The 14,144-nt window shown below is 53.7% G+C and overlaps 1 protein-coding gene across 1 annotated transcript in view; it reads right to left on the reverse strand.

Moving 5' to 3' along the window:
- Positions 1–241: 241 nt before the first annotated feature.
- Positions 242–14,144, reverse strand: part of LOC141978795 (uncharacterized) — a 203,698-nt gene continuing 189,795 nt past the window's right edge. Inside the window, 1 exon segment of the mRNA XM_074941110.1 lies at positions 242–1,296. Coding sequence (XP_074797211.1) covers positions 242–1,296 — 1,055 coding nt within the window.

Here is a 14,144-nt window from a genome sequence, read left to right on the forward strand (position 1 = left end):
CTCCCCCACCTGGAGCTGATGAACATTCTTGACTGGAGGGACACACGCTCCTTCGACTCAAAAGGAAAGGAGTTGATAGAAAAGATCACAGGACTGACCCCAAAGAAGGGTGAGCTGCAAAAGGCAGAAGCAGGCAACTCATCTGCGGGAGCTGAGTAACCACGGTGAAGATGGGGCTCAGATCACTGAGTGGGAATTAGCAAATGTGATTTTTTTTAAAAAAAACCACCTTTGACCAGCCCTAGTCAAGGCATTTGTTACAGATCACTCCCATGTGGATTTTCTGATGTCTAATAAGGGTTGAGCGCTGATTGAAGCTTTTCCCACACTCAGAGCATGTGTAGGGCGTCTCTCCTGTGTGGATTCGCTGATGTGTGATAAGGGCTGAGCTTTGATTGAAGTGTTTCCCACACTCACAGCATCCATAAGTTTTCTCACCCGTATGGATTCTCCGATGTATGATAAGGTATGAGCTCCGATTGAAGCGTTTCCCACACTCAGAGCATCCATAAGGTTTCTCACCCGTGTGGATTCTTCTAAGTGTGCTCAGTACAGAGCTCTGATTAAAGCTTTTCCCGCACTCACAGCACATGTAGGGGGTCTCTCCTGTGTGCGTTCTCTGATGTGTGATTAGGGTAGAGCTCTGATTGAAGCTTTTCCCGCACTCAGAGCATGTGTAGGGTCTCTCACCGGTGTGGATTCTCTGATGGGTGGTAAGGGCTGAGCTATAACGGAAGCGTTCCCCACACTCAGAGCATGTGTAGGGTGTGTCTCCCATGTGGATTCGCTGATGTGTGATCAGGTTTGAGCTCCGATTGAAGCTTTTCCCACACTCAGAGCATGTGTAGGGCCTCTCTCCTGTGTGGATTCGCTGATGTGTGATGAGGGCTGAACTATCAATGAAGCGTTTCCCACACTCAGGGCATCCATAAGGTTTCTCACCCTTGTGGATTCGCTGATGCGCAGTAAGGGCTGAGCTATAACTGAAGCTTTTCTCACACTCAGAGCATGTGTAGGGCCTCTCTCCTGTGTGGATTCGCTGATGTGAGAGGAGGGATGAACTGTCAATGAAGTGTTTCCCACACTCAGGGCATCCATAAGGTTTCTCACCCGTGTGGATTTTCCGATGTGTAATAAGGTGTGAGCTCTGCTTGAAGTGTTTCCCACACTCAGGGCAGCCATAAGGTTTCTCATCTATGTGGATTCTCTTATGTGCAATGAGGTGTGAGCTCCGCTTGAAGCATTTCCCACACACACTGCATGCGTAAGGTTTCTCACCCGTGTGGATTCTCTGATGTGTGAGAAGGTCAGAGCTCCCTTTGAAGCTTTTCCCACACTCAAGGCATGTGTAGCGTGTTCCTTCCAAGTTCATTCTCTCACGTGTAGTAAGCTCTGACTGGCTACTGAAGTTTTCCTCTGGCCTCTGCTGACTCTCACAGCCTTTTGTTTTTTCTGGGCATGCATAGCTCCCAGAATCATTCCCTTTGGACCTTCCTGAGAACATCCCATGTGCTTCTACTCGCTCAGCATCTTCCTGCTGGGGTTCCTCCTCGTTTTCACTCGCCATACCAACATCTGATGGGAGACAGAGAGAATCCAGACGTAAGTCTCTGCCTGTGCCAGAGAGAAAGGAAATCTCAGAGAGAAGAATGGAAAAAGGGATGAAGAAACCAAAATGTGTACAGGACAGATCAAACCTATCAGGAGCTGATTTTTCCTTAAACCTTCCCCAGAGGAGAGAAAGGAAGGGATCAGTTCTGGGTCCGTATCTCAGAAGAAATCTCAGGGGACAGCGAGATTGGGGAGGGACCTGCTGCCAGTTGTCAGTCAGGATAGGTGGGAAGCCATGAGTGACCTCTGCCTAATGATTCCACATCTGCAGGGAACAATCCTCAACTTGGAGAGCTCACAATGTCTTTGTAGGGCATCCCAAATGTTTCCTGTATTCACCGACAGTTTTGGGGTTGGTTTAACCAATGCCTCACCTGAGAAGGCAGCTCTCGGGAGCACTTTTTTCTCAAAGCCATGAAGGTCTGGGACCCACGGCTCCACCCCTCGGTCCAGCTGCGAGATGACATCAGTTCTGGAAACTGGAAACCCTGCTCAAGGCAAAGAAACCAAGGGAGGTCAGTGGAATTTGTGGGATACTTGTCACAAAGAATATTCCATGCTTTTAAGCCCAGCTCACTTTTAAGTAGTAACATCCCAAGGCCGGCTTCCTTGGCTCAAAGTGTCAGGAGATGATTATTATAAATCATATTCATTACCTTAGTGCCTAAGGGCCAACTAACAGTGGGTCCTCATTTTGCTAGGCACAGTACAAACCGAGAAGCGTTGATGGCCCGTGCCCTGAAGAAGTTTCAATCTAAATAGACAAGGCAGACACAGAATGGGGGAAGGGGTAGAACCCACCAGCAGAGTGAACTCCGTGAAGGCAGAGTGACAGATCTGATCAACACAGGCCTATATCTTGAGACTATCGGATTTAATGTTACAACTAGGGCCAGTGTTTTCTGGAAATTGTCGCTAGGACTGCATTTTTTCCTGAAATTACTCTTCGTTTCTGGAATCACCGTTAAAAACTGGAATTGCTGATCAGAGGGTGGGTGGGGTATGCAGGGTCACAACCCCCCAGATTTCTCCCTGGAGACACCCGACTCCTCCGCAGGGCACAGGCTGGCTGCGGTCGAGACTTGCTGCCAATTTCTTCCCTCCTCATACAAGTCTGGGATCAGCAGTGGGACGCCAGGCTCTCTCATCATGCTGCAGAGAGGACGGCACTCACACCTGCTCGCGGCCGTGTCCACAGCACCTCTCCCCTGCTCATCTCCCCTGCACACAGCTGGTTCATGCCCCGTCTCTCCAGCGCACAGCTGGCTCTAGGCTCTCAATGCCCAGTGTCTGGGCCCCACCTCCCCCACACAGCTGGCTCCTGTCCCTCCCCCCAAGGCACTTTCAGGCTTTAAAGGATTAGATATTGCTCACGTTTCTCAATTACTCTGTTTTCATTGCCTGCAAACTCTTGCCCTAATTATGACTGTTATCTGTATATCTAAGCCAGCCCTTGAAAGCATGAATTCTTCACAGACTATGATGCCGAGATGCGCCAGATGATACCAGGAAGGGCTGTGGGATGGGTTTCCTGTGCAATCTGGTATCACTACGGGGTGATGAATGCCAGATCTCAAGGCTGGTTTTGCAGAGCTCCACCTTTTGAAGCTTTACCCAATGCAGAAAGGGGTAGTGACAGATTTCCCCTCATTCAGGAGACTGAAGATGACAGACTTTTGGGGGATAAACAGCTGAGTTTGAGCTGACTGAGGGGGGTCTTTCTGGGCTACAAACTCACAGGACCTGATAACCACCAAGAGGTAACACTTTAAGAAAGGTTTTAATACACTTTGGAACCGATCAGGGATTCCCATGAGGACCGCTGAGGGAATGAAGGTAAATACGCATGTGGATGCTCTTCTTGTTTATGAGAAAGGGAACAGGAAGGGCAGGGATATCACTGAATGCAGGATCTCAGCAGTACTAGATGTCAGGATAGCACCATATTGCAGCCCACTGGAAAACATAATCCCAACTACACACATAAAATGATGGGGTCTAAATGAGCTGTTTCCACTCAACAGAGGGATCTTGGAGTCACTGTGCACAGTTCTCTGAAAACATCAACTCAGTGTGCCACGGCAGTCAAAAAGCAAAGAGAACGTTGGGAATCATTCTGAAATGGATAGATAATAAGACAGAAAATATCATATCGCCTCTATATAAACCCATGGTACACCCACATCTCGAATACAGCATGCAGATGTGGTTGCCCCATCTCAAAAAAAGATAGATTGGAATTGGAACAGGTTCAGAAAAGGGCAACCCAAATGATTACAGGTATGAAACTCTTCTGTATGGGGAAAGATGAAAAAGACTGGGACTTTTCAGCTCGGAAAAGAGGCAAAGGGGGGATATGAGAGAGGTCGATAAAATCAAGACTGCTCTGGAGAAAGTAGATAAGGAAGTGTTAATTACTCCTTCTCATAACACAAGGACTAGGAATCACCCAATGAAATTATTAGGCAGCAGGTTTAAAAGAAACAAAAGGAAGTATTTCTTCACACAACGCACAGTCAACCTGGGGAACTCCTTGCCAGAGGATGTTGTGAAGGCCAAGATTATAATAGGGTTACAAAAAAAAAAAAAAAAACCACCATGAGAAATCTATCGAGGACAGGTCCGTGAATGGTTATGAGCCAGGATGGGCAGGGATGGTGTCCCTAACTTCTGTTTGTCGTAAGCTGGGAATGGGTGACAGGAGATGAATCACTTCATGATTCTCTGTTCTGTTCATTCCCTCTGGGACACCTGGCACTGGTCACTGTCGGAAGACAGGACACTGGGCTAGATGCACCTTTGGTCTGTCCCAGTGTGGCCGTTCTTAAATACTAGGGAACCTAGTGAGTCCAGTGCAATGGGAGGGAGTAGGAAAATCCCTGGGTGTGGAGAACACTGGGAAATTAGAAACTAGCATTCAGAAGCAACAGACTCTAAATAGTCTAGAAAAGCAGAATATGAAAAATAAGAATTAGAATCGGGGTCATGTGACTTCAGGAATGAGGGACTCAAAAAACCAAGTCTGCAGAGAAGAGAGATTGTGGCTATTGCACATGGGGATGGGGGGAGCAACTCTCCAGGTCTCAAGGATTTTCACCAGCAACCTAGGCCATTTTCCCATGCACGGGGGCAATCCGGAGCGGTGAGGAGTTGTGTCATCTGTAGTCCTGGGTGAGATTCCATGTTCTGATGCTGGAGCTCCCTTGTCTGGATTCCCCCAGCCAGCATTCAAGGACGCCCCGAGTGTCTGTGTGATCAGTAACCCTGGACCAGCAGCCCTGACTCCAGCAGCCTGCTTCTTACACCCCAAGCACATTCTGGTTTGGGTGGAGAAGACTCAGGGTTTGAGAGAAGGCCAGGGGTCGGAAGCTTCTGTTCGTTATGCTGGACCTAACCCCCCCGTTTTACTTGTGCAAACAGGAGATATTGGACACTGTGCGGTACTGCCCCTGTGCTCTGTCCCCACAGTGTTCTGCAGCCGGGGAGGGTCTCTGGTCGTGTGTGTGTCACTGGCACGCTGGGGTGATGCTGGAACAGGACAGAGCAGAGGTGGCATTGTGGGGGTGGGGTGAACCTCATCTCTTCATTTCCCCCTCCAGGAACCGAGGGGACAGGAACCCTTACCCAGCGAGGTCACATTCTCATAGGTCTCCTGCATGACGTCTCTGTAGAGGGCTCTCTGAGCGGGGTCCAGCAGAGCCCACTCCCCCTTGGTGAAATACACAGCCACCTCCTCGAAGGTCACAGACCCCTGAAAGAGCAAGAGCCCCACACTCAGGACCTGCTGCCCCACTCACAGCCCCACTATTCGTGGGGGAGAGGAGCCAATCAAACGGAAACTCTGGGTGGATCGCAGTCAACAGAGTCCCACCCCCACCCCACTCAGAGCACCCAGGAAACACCAGGGTGAGGGACGAAGAGAGAGCCCCTCCTCTCTCCCAGCAGATCCATCACACACCTACTAGCCACAGACTGATACAGGAGATGCTGCCCCGAGCAAGGTCCAGGGAGAGATCTCTTGTCGGAAGCCCAACACCCTCCTCCTTGTCAGGAGCTGGATATGAGGCAGGGGAATCTCCCCTAAGCCTGACTGGTGGCTGCCCCCTTCATATTTCAAGGCACCCGCTGGTTCGTTGGCTCCGGCTCCAGCACTAGGAGTCTGGGCCTTTTTCCCAGCCCCATGTAGCTCGGTTATTTTCTGTTCACCAAATTGGAGCATTTCCACCTCCCAACCTCATGGGTCTCTTCCTCGAATCTAGGCCACTTATTAAACAACTCCCAGCAGGTCTGCCACCCCCTGGCCTCCTCCCTTTCTGCTCCCTGTGCATTTCCTGCCCCGCTCCAACCTCCAAACCAGACGGTGCAAACCTTCCCCTCTCCGGCGTATTTGCTGTCCCTCTCCCTCCTGCAGGAACAAATCAGAACCCCCCCAATAATCCCTACCTGAGCTGGCTCCTCTGCACCCATGTCGCTCCCCTGTCCCATGGGAGGACGGGATGAACCGGAACGAAACGTGAGCGTCGTTCTGCAGCCTGGCCGGGCGAGAAGGGCCGTTGTGGAGGTTTAGGAACGGGCATTAGTTCATTTCACATCACGCTTCCCCCAGGCTCTTTCCCTGCAGAGCGAGATCCTAGATTCTGCCGTGCTGAGAAAATGCTCAGTCTCTTTATTACAGCAGAGACCTGGCCCCTCCTGCCAGGCTAAGCCCACAGACACATTTTTTAAAAACTCTTTTATCCCACGGACGCTTTCAGTCTCTCTGTCTCCTTTTCCCTGTGCCCTCTCCATGCCTGTCTGCTAGGAAACTCTCATTCCTGGGTTGTTTGCTCCCCCATGGCTGGATTTGCTCCTGCAAATGGGAGGAGAAATGGGGTGGGGGGCTGTTTGTGTAGAGTCATTTTATAGTCCCTCACTGCCTGCCTGGGATTTCCCCATTGACTGCCTAGCACCCCCACCTGCCCTCCACCACGATCTGCCAGGCCATTTGCCTGGGACCCCCTCCTCCTCCCAGCAGGACCCCCTGACGCTTTACAGGAGGACCCCTCGCTCTGCGCCAGGGACCGCCCCACCACAGCTCTGTGCAATGGGCATGGCAATGGTCCCAAGAGCCAGCTGGGCAATCCCAGACAGACCCCTGGCACAGCACCAGGCAGCATCTAACCCCCTGCCCCACCTCCCCAAGACACCCCCCACCCCCACTGGTCTGCAGCCAACAGGCCCCCAGTGATACCCACCTCCAGGACCCAGAGCCTTAGGGCTGGGCACATCAGAACTACCCCCCGAAACCCCAAACCCTCCAGAACCCACCAACCTGACTAGGGACCCCCCTGCCCAGCCACCCAGAGGCCTCCCCTTACCACAGTGCCCCTTCAGCTCCCACTGCAATCTCCCCACACAGACATGCACCCCCCCAGCAACAGTGTTCCCTCGCAGTGTCTGACAAGTGGATAGAAAGTTATCACCACCTCTTGCTGGCCAGTCACACAGGCAGGAGGAGCTCGGGGGGGACGCTTCTTTAACAGAAGGGAAGCCATGGAGGGCCAAAATAACTAAGAAAGTTCCATAATCTGTCACTAGCAAATAATGGCCACCGTGGATCCACCCCACAGGTGGCTACATCTTTGCACTGCGGGAAGCCACCCCTCACGGAGACCCTTTGTCATGGGGTTTGGGATACTTCTGGACCCACGCTGCACTCAGAGGGACCTCCCCATCCCATGCCAGCTGGAGAAAAGGAAAGGGTCCAGCCAACTCTCCTGTTACCAGCTGGGAACCACCGATCCCCCAAACTTGGGGAGGCCTCTGGCTTTGATGGGTTTTGAATATACGGCTAGTCTCTTATCAGCAAACATTTTTAACAGAGATAAAGGAGGGAAGAAATGATTCTCAAAGGAGAGGGAAAGATGATCATTTTTGCAGGGGGGTTAATTTCCCAACCAGGATGGAGAAGGACTCAGGGCGACAGGTTCCCCCCAAGGAAGGAGAAGTTGCTGGGATTTAGAGACATGGGGAACAGCCCCAAACCCGGGAGGATTTTTAATTGACATTTGATAATGACATAGTAGGAGGGAAACCTGAGATTTCAGATCAGTGTTCAGAAATGAAAGAGAAAGGGTGGAAATCTGAGGGACTTTGGATCCATTTATGCAAATGATAGAAAGGAAAGTGGAAAATGAGAGGGATTTTATCGCAGTCGTTGATAGGAGGTAAAAGCTGAGTGTATTTCCCACCACTATTTGGTCAATGAATAGAGCGGAAATGGGCAACATTGGCAAACGTTTTAGATCCATATTCAGGAATCTGAGAAAAGGTGTAAATCTGAGAGTTTCTTCGTAATTTATAATTACAGAGACAGGGAAAGCTCTCAGGGGCATATTCAATTAGAAGTAGACAACTAGAGTAAAAGTGGGGCAAACGTTGAGGGTATTTTGTTTCAATCTTTGAGACGTACAGAGAAAACGTGTCACAAACTACGCAACTGAGAACATGGGATAAACGCCAAGACCGGGGGTGGGGGGGATTTTATGTGGCTATTAAATAGCTAGCTGGAAAAGGGGGACCGTTTGTCATATAAAATCCAGCCTGTCCAATACATAAAGAGAAAGTGATGGTCCCCCCCACTGCCCCCCTTCACCTGGGCAGCAGGGAGCCCTCTGAGGGGCTGATTGAAGGGGGGGGGGAGCTGGAGGGCTCCCTAGGGGAGGGAAGGGGGCGGCAGGGGGGGATGGGCAGGTGGGGGGCAGGTGGGGGCTGGGGGCAGCGGTGCTGCAGTTGGGGGGCAGCAAGTGGGACTGGGAAGCCGGGATCGGGGGCAGCCCCAGGGGGGACACGGGCCCCTCCCTTCCCCGCCCCGGCAGAGACCCGGCGTCTCCTCCCACCCCCACGCCGGGGGCAGCCAGGTTGGGGGACGGCTCCGGGCTACAACTTCCCCCGACACCGGGACAAATCGCTGCGGATCAAACGGGGGGGGGGGGGGAATCCCGCCCCCCCCACGGGAGGAGAGTTTCAATGGACATGTGAGGAGGAGGGAGAGACGGGGGGGATCAGGGGAGACGAGAGAGCGGATCGGGGGGGGGAGGGGGGAGTTTACAGCCACGTGGGAGCTACCGAGAGAGAAAAGGGGAGAACTGGGGGGCATTTGTGCCGGGGGGGGAAGGGGCACAAACAGGGACAGGATCCAATTAGCTCCCCCCCGCCCCCCACTTCCCCCCGGGAATTTCCTGGCTGCACAGAGACAGTTGAACCCCCCCCCCGCAACTCCGGCTTCTCCCCCCCCCTCACCCCCCAAGGGACCCCCCCGCCAGGTCGCAGTCTCTGCCCCACCCCCCCAATCCCAGCCGTGCCGGGGGCAGAGAGTCACTTTGCTGCCCCCCCAGCACTCCCCCCCCGCGGGGTCTCCCACTCACCGGGGCGGGGGCGGGCAGAGCCCGGGGCTGGTCCCAGCTGGAGAAAGCCCCTCCCCCCGGCCGGACACGGGGGGGTCAATGATGGGCCCCCCCAGCAGGGACCCCAGGGGGAAGCCGCAGCTGCTCCTCCGAGAGACTCGACACGAGGCAGCTCCAGGGGGCGGGGCCTGGAGCAGACAGGGGGCGGGGCAGTTCCTGGGGCGGGGCCTGGAGCAGACCGGGGGCGGGGCAGCGCCTGGGGGCGGGGCCTGGAGCAGACGCTGCTGCTGCCCCCGTGGGACCCGGGAGCCCGGGCTGGGCAGCTGCGGCTCCCCCCTGGGGTCCCTGCTGGGCGGGGCCCGTCATTAACCCCTCCGTGCCCGGCCGGGGGGGGCTCTCTCCAGCCGGGACCAGCCCCCTGGGCAGCCCCGGGCTCTGCCCGCCCCCAGCCGGAGCCCCCCGATGAGCGGGAGACCCCGGTGCGGGGGGAGCACTGGGGGGGGGCAGGAAAGTGACTCTCTGCCCCCGGCTCCGGGGAGAAGCCTCGGAGCTGCCTCAGCCCCAGCGGAGCCGCCGCAGGCTGGGGGAGAAGAACAGAAAGTGAAGAGAGAAGGGGAAAAGAGAGCCCCCCCGTCCCCTCTCTGCCTCCCCCCTTCCACCCCACCGTCCCGTCCAGGGGCATCCCGAGGCGGATGCAGATTATGCAGCTGTGTGGGGCACCCTGAACTCTGGGGCACCAAATTGCCCCACATATCACGGTGCCCCTGGCAGCTGCCTGCTGCAGATGTGCCCCCCCACCCCCCGCTCCGGCAGCTAGCCCCATCCCCTGGCCAGCCCCCTGGCCCATGGGCTGCACCCACTGCCTGGGGCAGGGCTGTCCCGAGGCGGGCGTGGGGCCCGAGACAACACCCTCCACCCTGCCTCTTCGTCCTCTGCCCCCGGCCCAGCCCCATCCAACCTGTCCCCCCCAAGCCTCTGCCCCCAGCCACGGATGCAGCCCGGAGGACGGGCAGGGGGCCTGCCCCGGCAGCAGGGGTTGGGCCGGACCCCACAGTCACCAGCAATGGTGGGACGTGGAGCGACCCGGCCCCAGCCCACTCCCCTGTGCCCCCTCCCAGCCTCCTCCCTCCGCTTCCCGCGGCTGGGGAGTGCGGGGGCAGTCCTTCCCCCTCCCGCAAGAGACCCGGCTGGGGTAGGGGGACCGGAGTGGGCTGGGGATGGGGCTGGGTCGCTCCGCGTCCTGCGGCCGCTGCCAGGCCCTCGCTCCTCCCCCGGTCTGCTGTGGGCCCCGTGAGGCCCCCCAAAGTGGCCCACCACACCTTCTTCCTCTCTGGCCCCGCAGGGCTCTCGCGCAGCCCAGACCCTCCCTAGGGCGGTGGAGCAGGTGTTTGGGCTGCATAGGGCACCCTAGATAGTAGGGATGCCCCTGACCCCATCTCCCTGGGCTCCCTCTGTGCTGGTGCCATGGGGGTGACACTGGAGTTCGTGGGGTGGGGGGGGTTGACATTTCCCTTGTGAGGCCCTTCAAGGCAGCACTGGGTCTCCCCTTTTTAGTGGGGGGAAGTTGGGCAGGAGGCAGAGGTATTTCCCCGTAAAGGGCCATTTGGTTTTGGTGACTGGTTGTGGCCTCGGTCACGTGTCCCCGGACCCAGGGTCATGGGCCGTCTGTGGAACAGGGAAGCTCTGGCTTTCCCTGGGTGCTGTCGAGTGGTCGCCAAGCGGTCGACCGCAATCGCTGGTGGTCGAGCGGGGCTGCAGCTAAGGCAGGCTCCCTGCCTACCCCGGCCCCGCACTGCTCCCAGAAGCGGCCAGCACAGCCCTGCCGCCTTGTGGGGCGGGGGGGTGGGGGTCTCGGAGTGCTGCTCCTGCCTGTAAGCGCTGCCCCCGCAGCTCCCATTGGCTGGGAATGGGGACCCGTGGCCAATGGGAGCTGAGGGGGTGGTGCTGGCAGAGAGGGGCAGCGCACAGAGCCACGGGAGGGCGTTGGTCCCTTCCCCCAACCCCCTGCCCTAGCGCGGTGAAAATGAGTGAGGGTGGGGGAGAGCGAGCAAAGGGGGGAGCGGGGCAGGGCTATGGGGGAAGGGGCGGGGTAGATCCTGGGTTGGCCTTCAATTCAAAAAGTGATCCTGAGCATCAAAAGTGTGGAGACCTCTGCTGCAGACTGAGAGCTCCTGGGAAAGGGCAGGGGTGGAGGGAGCAGGAGGAGGCAGGCAGAGACACGGGAGAAAAGAAAGGGCAGGGTGGAGAGAGAGACAGAGGCAGAGAACAAATAATTGAAGCAGAGCAGGTGTCCCTGCTCTTACGTTCCAACTGCTGTGTATGGAAGAGATGACCTTTCGGGCTCTACAGAACTGAAGAAGTGTTCTGGGTTAGCTCCAAAGCTTTTCTCTTTTACCAACAGAGGTTGGTCCTCTACCAGCTCTTACCCTCACCTGCCTTGTCTTTCTTGGACTCGAAAAACTCCTTTCTCTCAACTCCCTTTGGAGAGAAGTGAAGTTTTCCCTTTGGGAAACTTATCAGACTGAAGCAATTGTATTCATTGTGGCACTGGAATTGAAGGATTATTGAATATTATCAATAAATAAGTCTTAACCTGAGCTTCCGGTTTTCAAATTGGTTTTCCCAACTCAGTTCCCAGTTCTCTTCTAGAAAGGACTCCAGGATGCCTGCCCACCCCAGCAGACGTGGCACCTTAGAGACGAACCTAGACTCTGACAACTGGCAGGAGACCAGTCTGACAGTTCGAGTTCACTGTCAGAACAGTCTGGCTACAATCAAAACAACATTCAAAGCATACAGTTACAACAGAAAGAAAAGGAGGACTTGTGGCACCTTAGAGACGAACAAATTTGCTGGCACATGATGGCACATACCACATTGGTAGATGTGCAGGTGACCGAGATTGACAGAGCCGGAAGAGTACCCAGAAATCACCTACTACAGGACAGGCCCAACAAAGAAAATAACAGAACGCCACTAGCCGTCACCTTCAGCCCCCAACTAAAACCCCTCCAGCGCATCATCAAGGATCTACAACCTATCCTGAAGGATGACCCATCACTCTCACAGATCTTGGGAGACAGGCCAGTCCTTGCTTACAGACAACTCCCCAACCTGAAGCAAATACTCACCAGCAACCACACACCACACAACAAAAACACTAACCCAGGAACCTATCCCTGCAACAAAGCGCGTTGCCAACTGTGTCCACATATCTATTCAGGGGACACCATCCTAGGGCCTAATCACATCAGCCACACTATCAGAGGCTTGTTCACCTGCACATCCACCAATGTGATATATGCCAGCAATGCCCCTCTGCCATGTACATTAGCTAAACCGGACAGTCTCTCCGTAAAAGAATAAATGGACACAAATCAGACGTCAAGAATTATAACATTCAAAAACCAGTCGGAGAACACTTCAATCTCTCTGGTCACTCGATTAGAGACCTAAAAGTGGCAATTCTTCAATTAAAAAACTTCAAAAACAAACTCCAACGAGAGACTGCTGAATTGGAATTAATTTGCAAACCGGATACAATTAACTTAGGCTTGAAAAAAGACTGGGAGTGGATGAGTCATTACACAATGTAAAACTATTTCCCCATGTTTATTCCCCCCTCCTACTGTTCCTCACACATTCTTGTCAACTGCTGGAAATGGCCCACCTTGATTATCACTACAAAAGGGTTTTTTCTCTCCTGCTGGTAATAGCTCAGCTAAGCTGATCACTCTGGTTACAGTGTGTATGGTAACCCCCATTGTTTCATGCTCTCTGTGTATATAAATCTCCCCACTGTATTTTCCACTGCATGCATCAGATGAAGTGAGCTGTAGCTCACGAAAGCTTATGCTCAAATAAATTGGTTAGTCTCTAAGGTGCCACAAGTCCTCCTTTTGTTTTTATGAATACAGACGAACACAGCTGGGACTCTGAAACCAGTTAAATTGAAGTTATTTTTCCCTCCCAGTTTCCCCTTAATTGCTATAATTAGCATTGCCCAGGCTTCCCTGTTCGAGGGTTAACAGGATCACTAACCTGCTGCAAAATGCTTCAGAGTTAGGGACGGCAACCTGCTTTCTGCTCCTGGGCTCAGCTTCTCCCAGCTCACACAGGGCAAAGCAGCTGCCCTGACTGCTCGCCCTCCTGTCGTCTGAGTCCAGCACCAGGGAACCCATGGGCGCAGACCCAAAACCACCGAAACCACTTCCGGAAGCTTCTGCGTGGGGAGTGCTTAATCTGCCTAGCAACAATGACCCAGACCAGATCACTCCTACCTCCCACCAACTGGTCTCTTAAAGAGAGAGCTCCCGATTAGGCACAGGGCTTACATGTTACTAATTATTTATACGAAATATAGGGCTTAACTGCTCAAATCGGTACCCACAACAATCCTCTGTGAGAAGGTGCGTGGCTCTCCCCTGCTGAGTTCTCTGTTTCAGCAAATGAGTTCGTAACAGACGATTGACCCAAGGTTCTTCCTTTCCCTGTGACACCAATTCCACTTTTGTTAACTGTCTGAAAGCACGAGCTTCATCCACCGCCATATCTTTTTTCACGTAACATAACAAACGAAAATAGAATAAAATGAAACCAAAATGAAGCGGAAAGGCAGGTCTATGCAAACACATTGAGCGTCTTAAGCTTTTATGTTCGGTTCTGCTTGGCGGCAACAAGAGAAACCTGTTGAAATTGGTTAGTTTTAACATTTTGCGGCAAAACCAGACATACTATATCCTGTAATATTTTGGACATTTTGGCTGTAACATACTTCTAGCTATATTTTAGTATATAAGAAAGGTGCAAACAAGTTTGTAAACCCCCCCCAAAAGAAACTGGCATTTTCTTAGTATCAGCTTTTGATTAATGTCGATGTTTCTCCTTACGGTTTTTCTTTGAATAAACCCCTGCGGCCCCGGTGATTAGTAAAAGAGAACCCTTTTCGTTTGCAATTGCATTATGTCTTGAGGCAGAGAAAGCGTTTCTGGAAGAGAAACCTACCTCCACTCATCGCTCTTTGAAAAACTGGAGCCGAGAGGAGTGGGACTGTGGACTGGCACTGTGATGGGAATCATTGGTGGGGGAGGGGGATTTCTAACCCGGTTAAAAATTGGAGACCCCAACACTTCTGCATTCCAGGCACAC

The sequence above is a fragment of the Natator depressus genome, chromosome 28 (genome assembly GCF_965152275.1).
Source record: "Natator depressus isolate rNatDep1 chromosome 28, rNatDep2.hap1, whole genome shotgun sequence".
Classification (NCBI taxonomy): Eukaryota; Metazoa; Chordata; order Testudines; family Cheloniidae; genus Natator; species Natator depressus.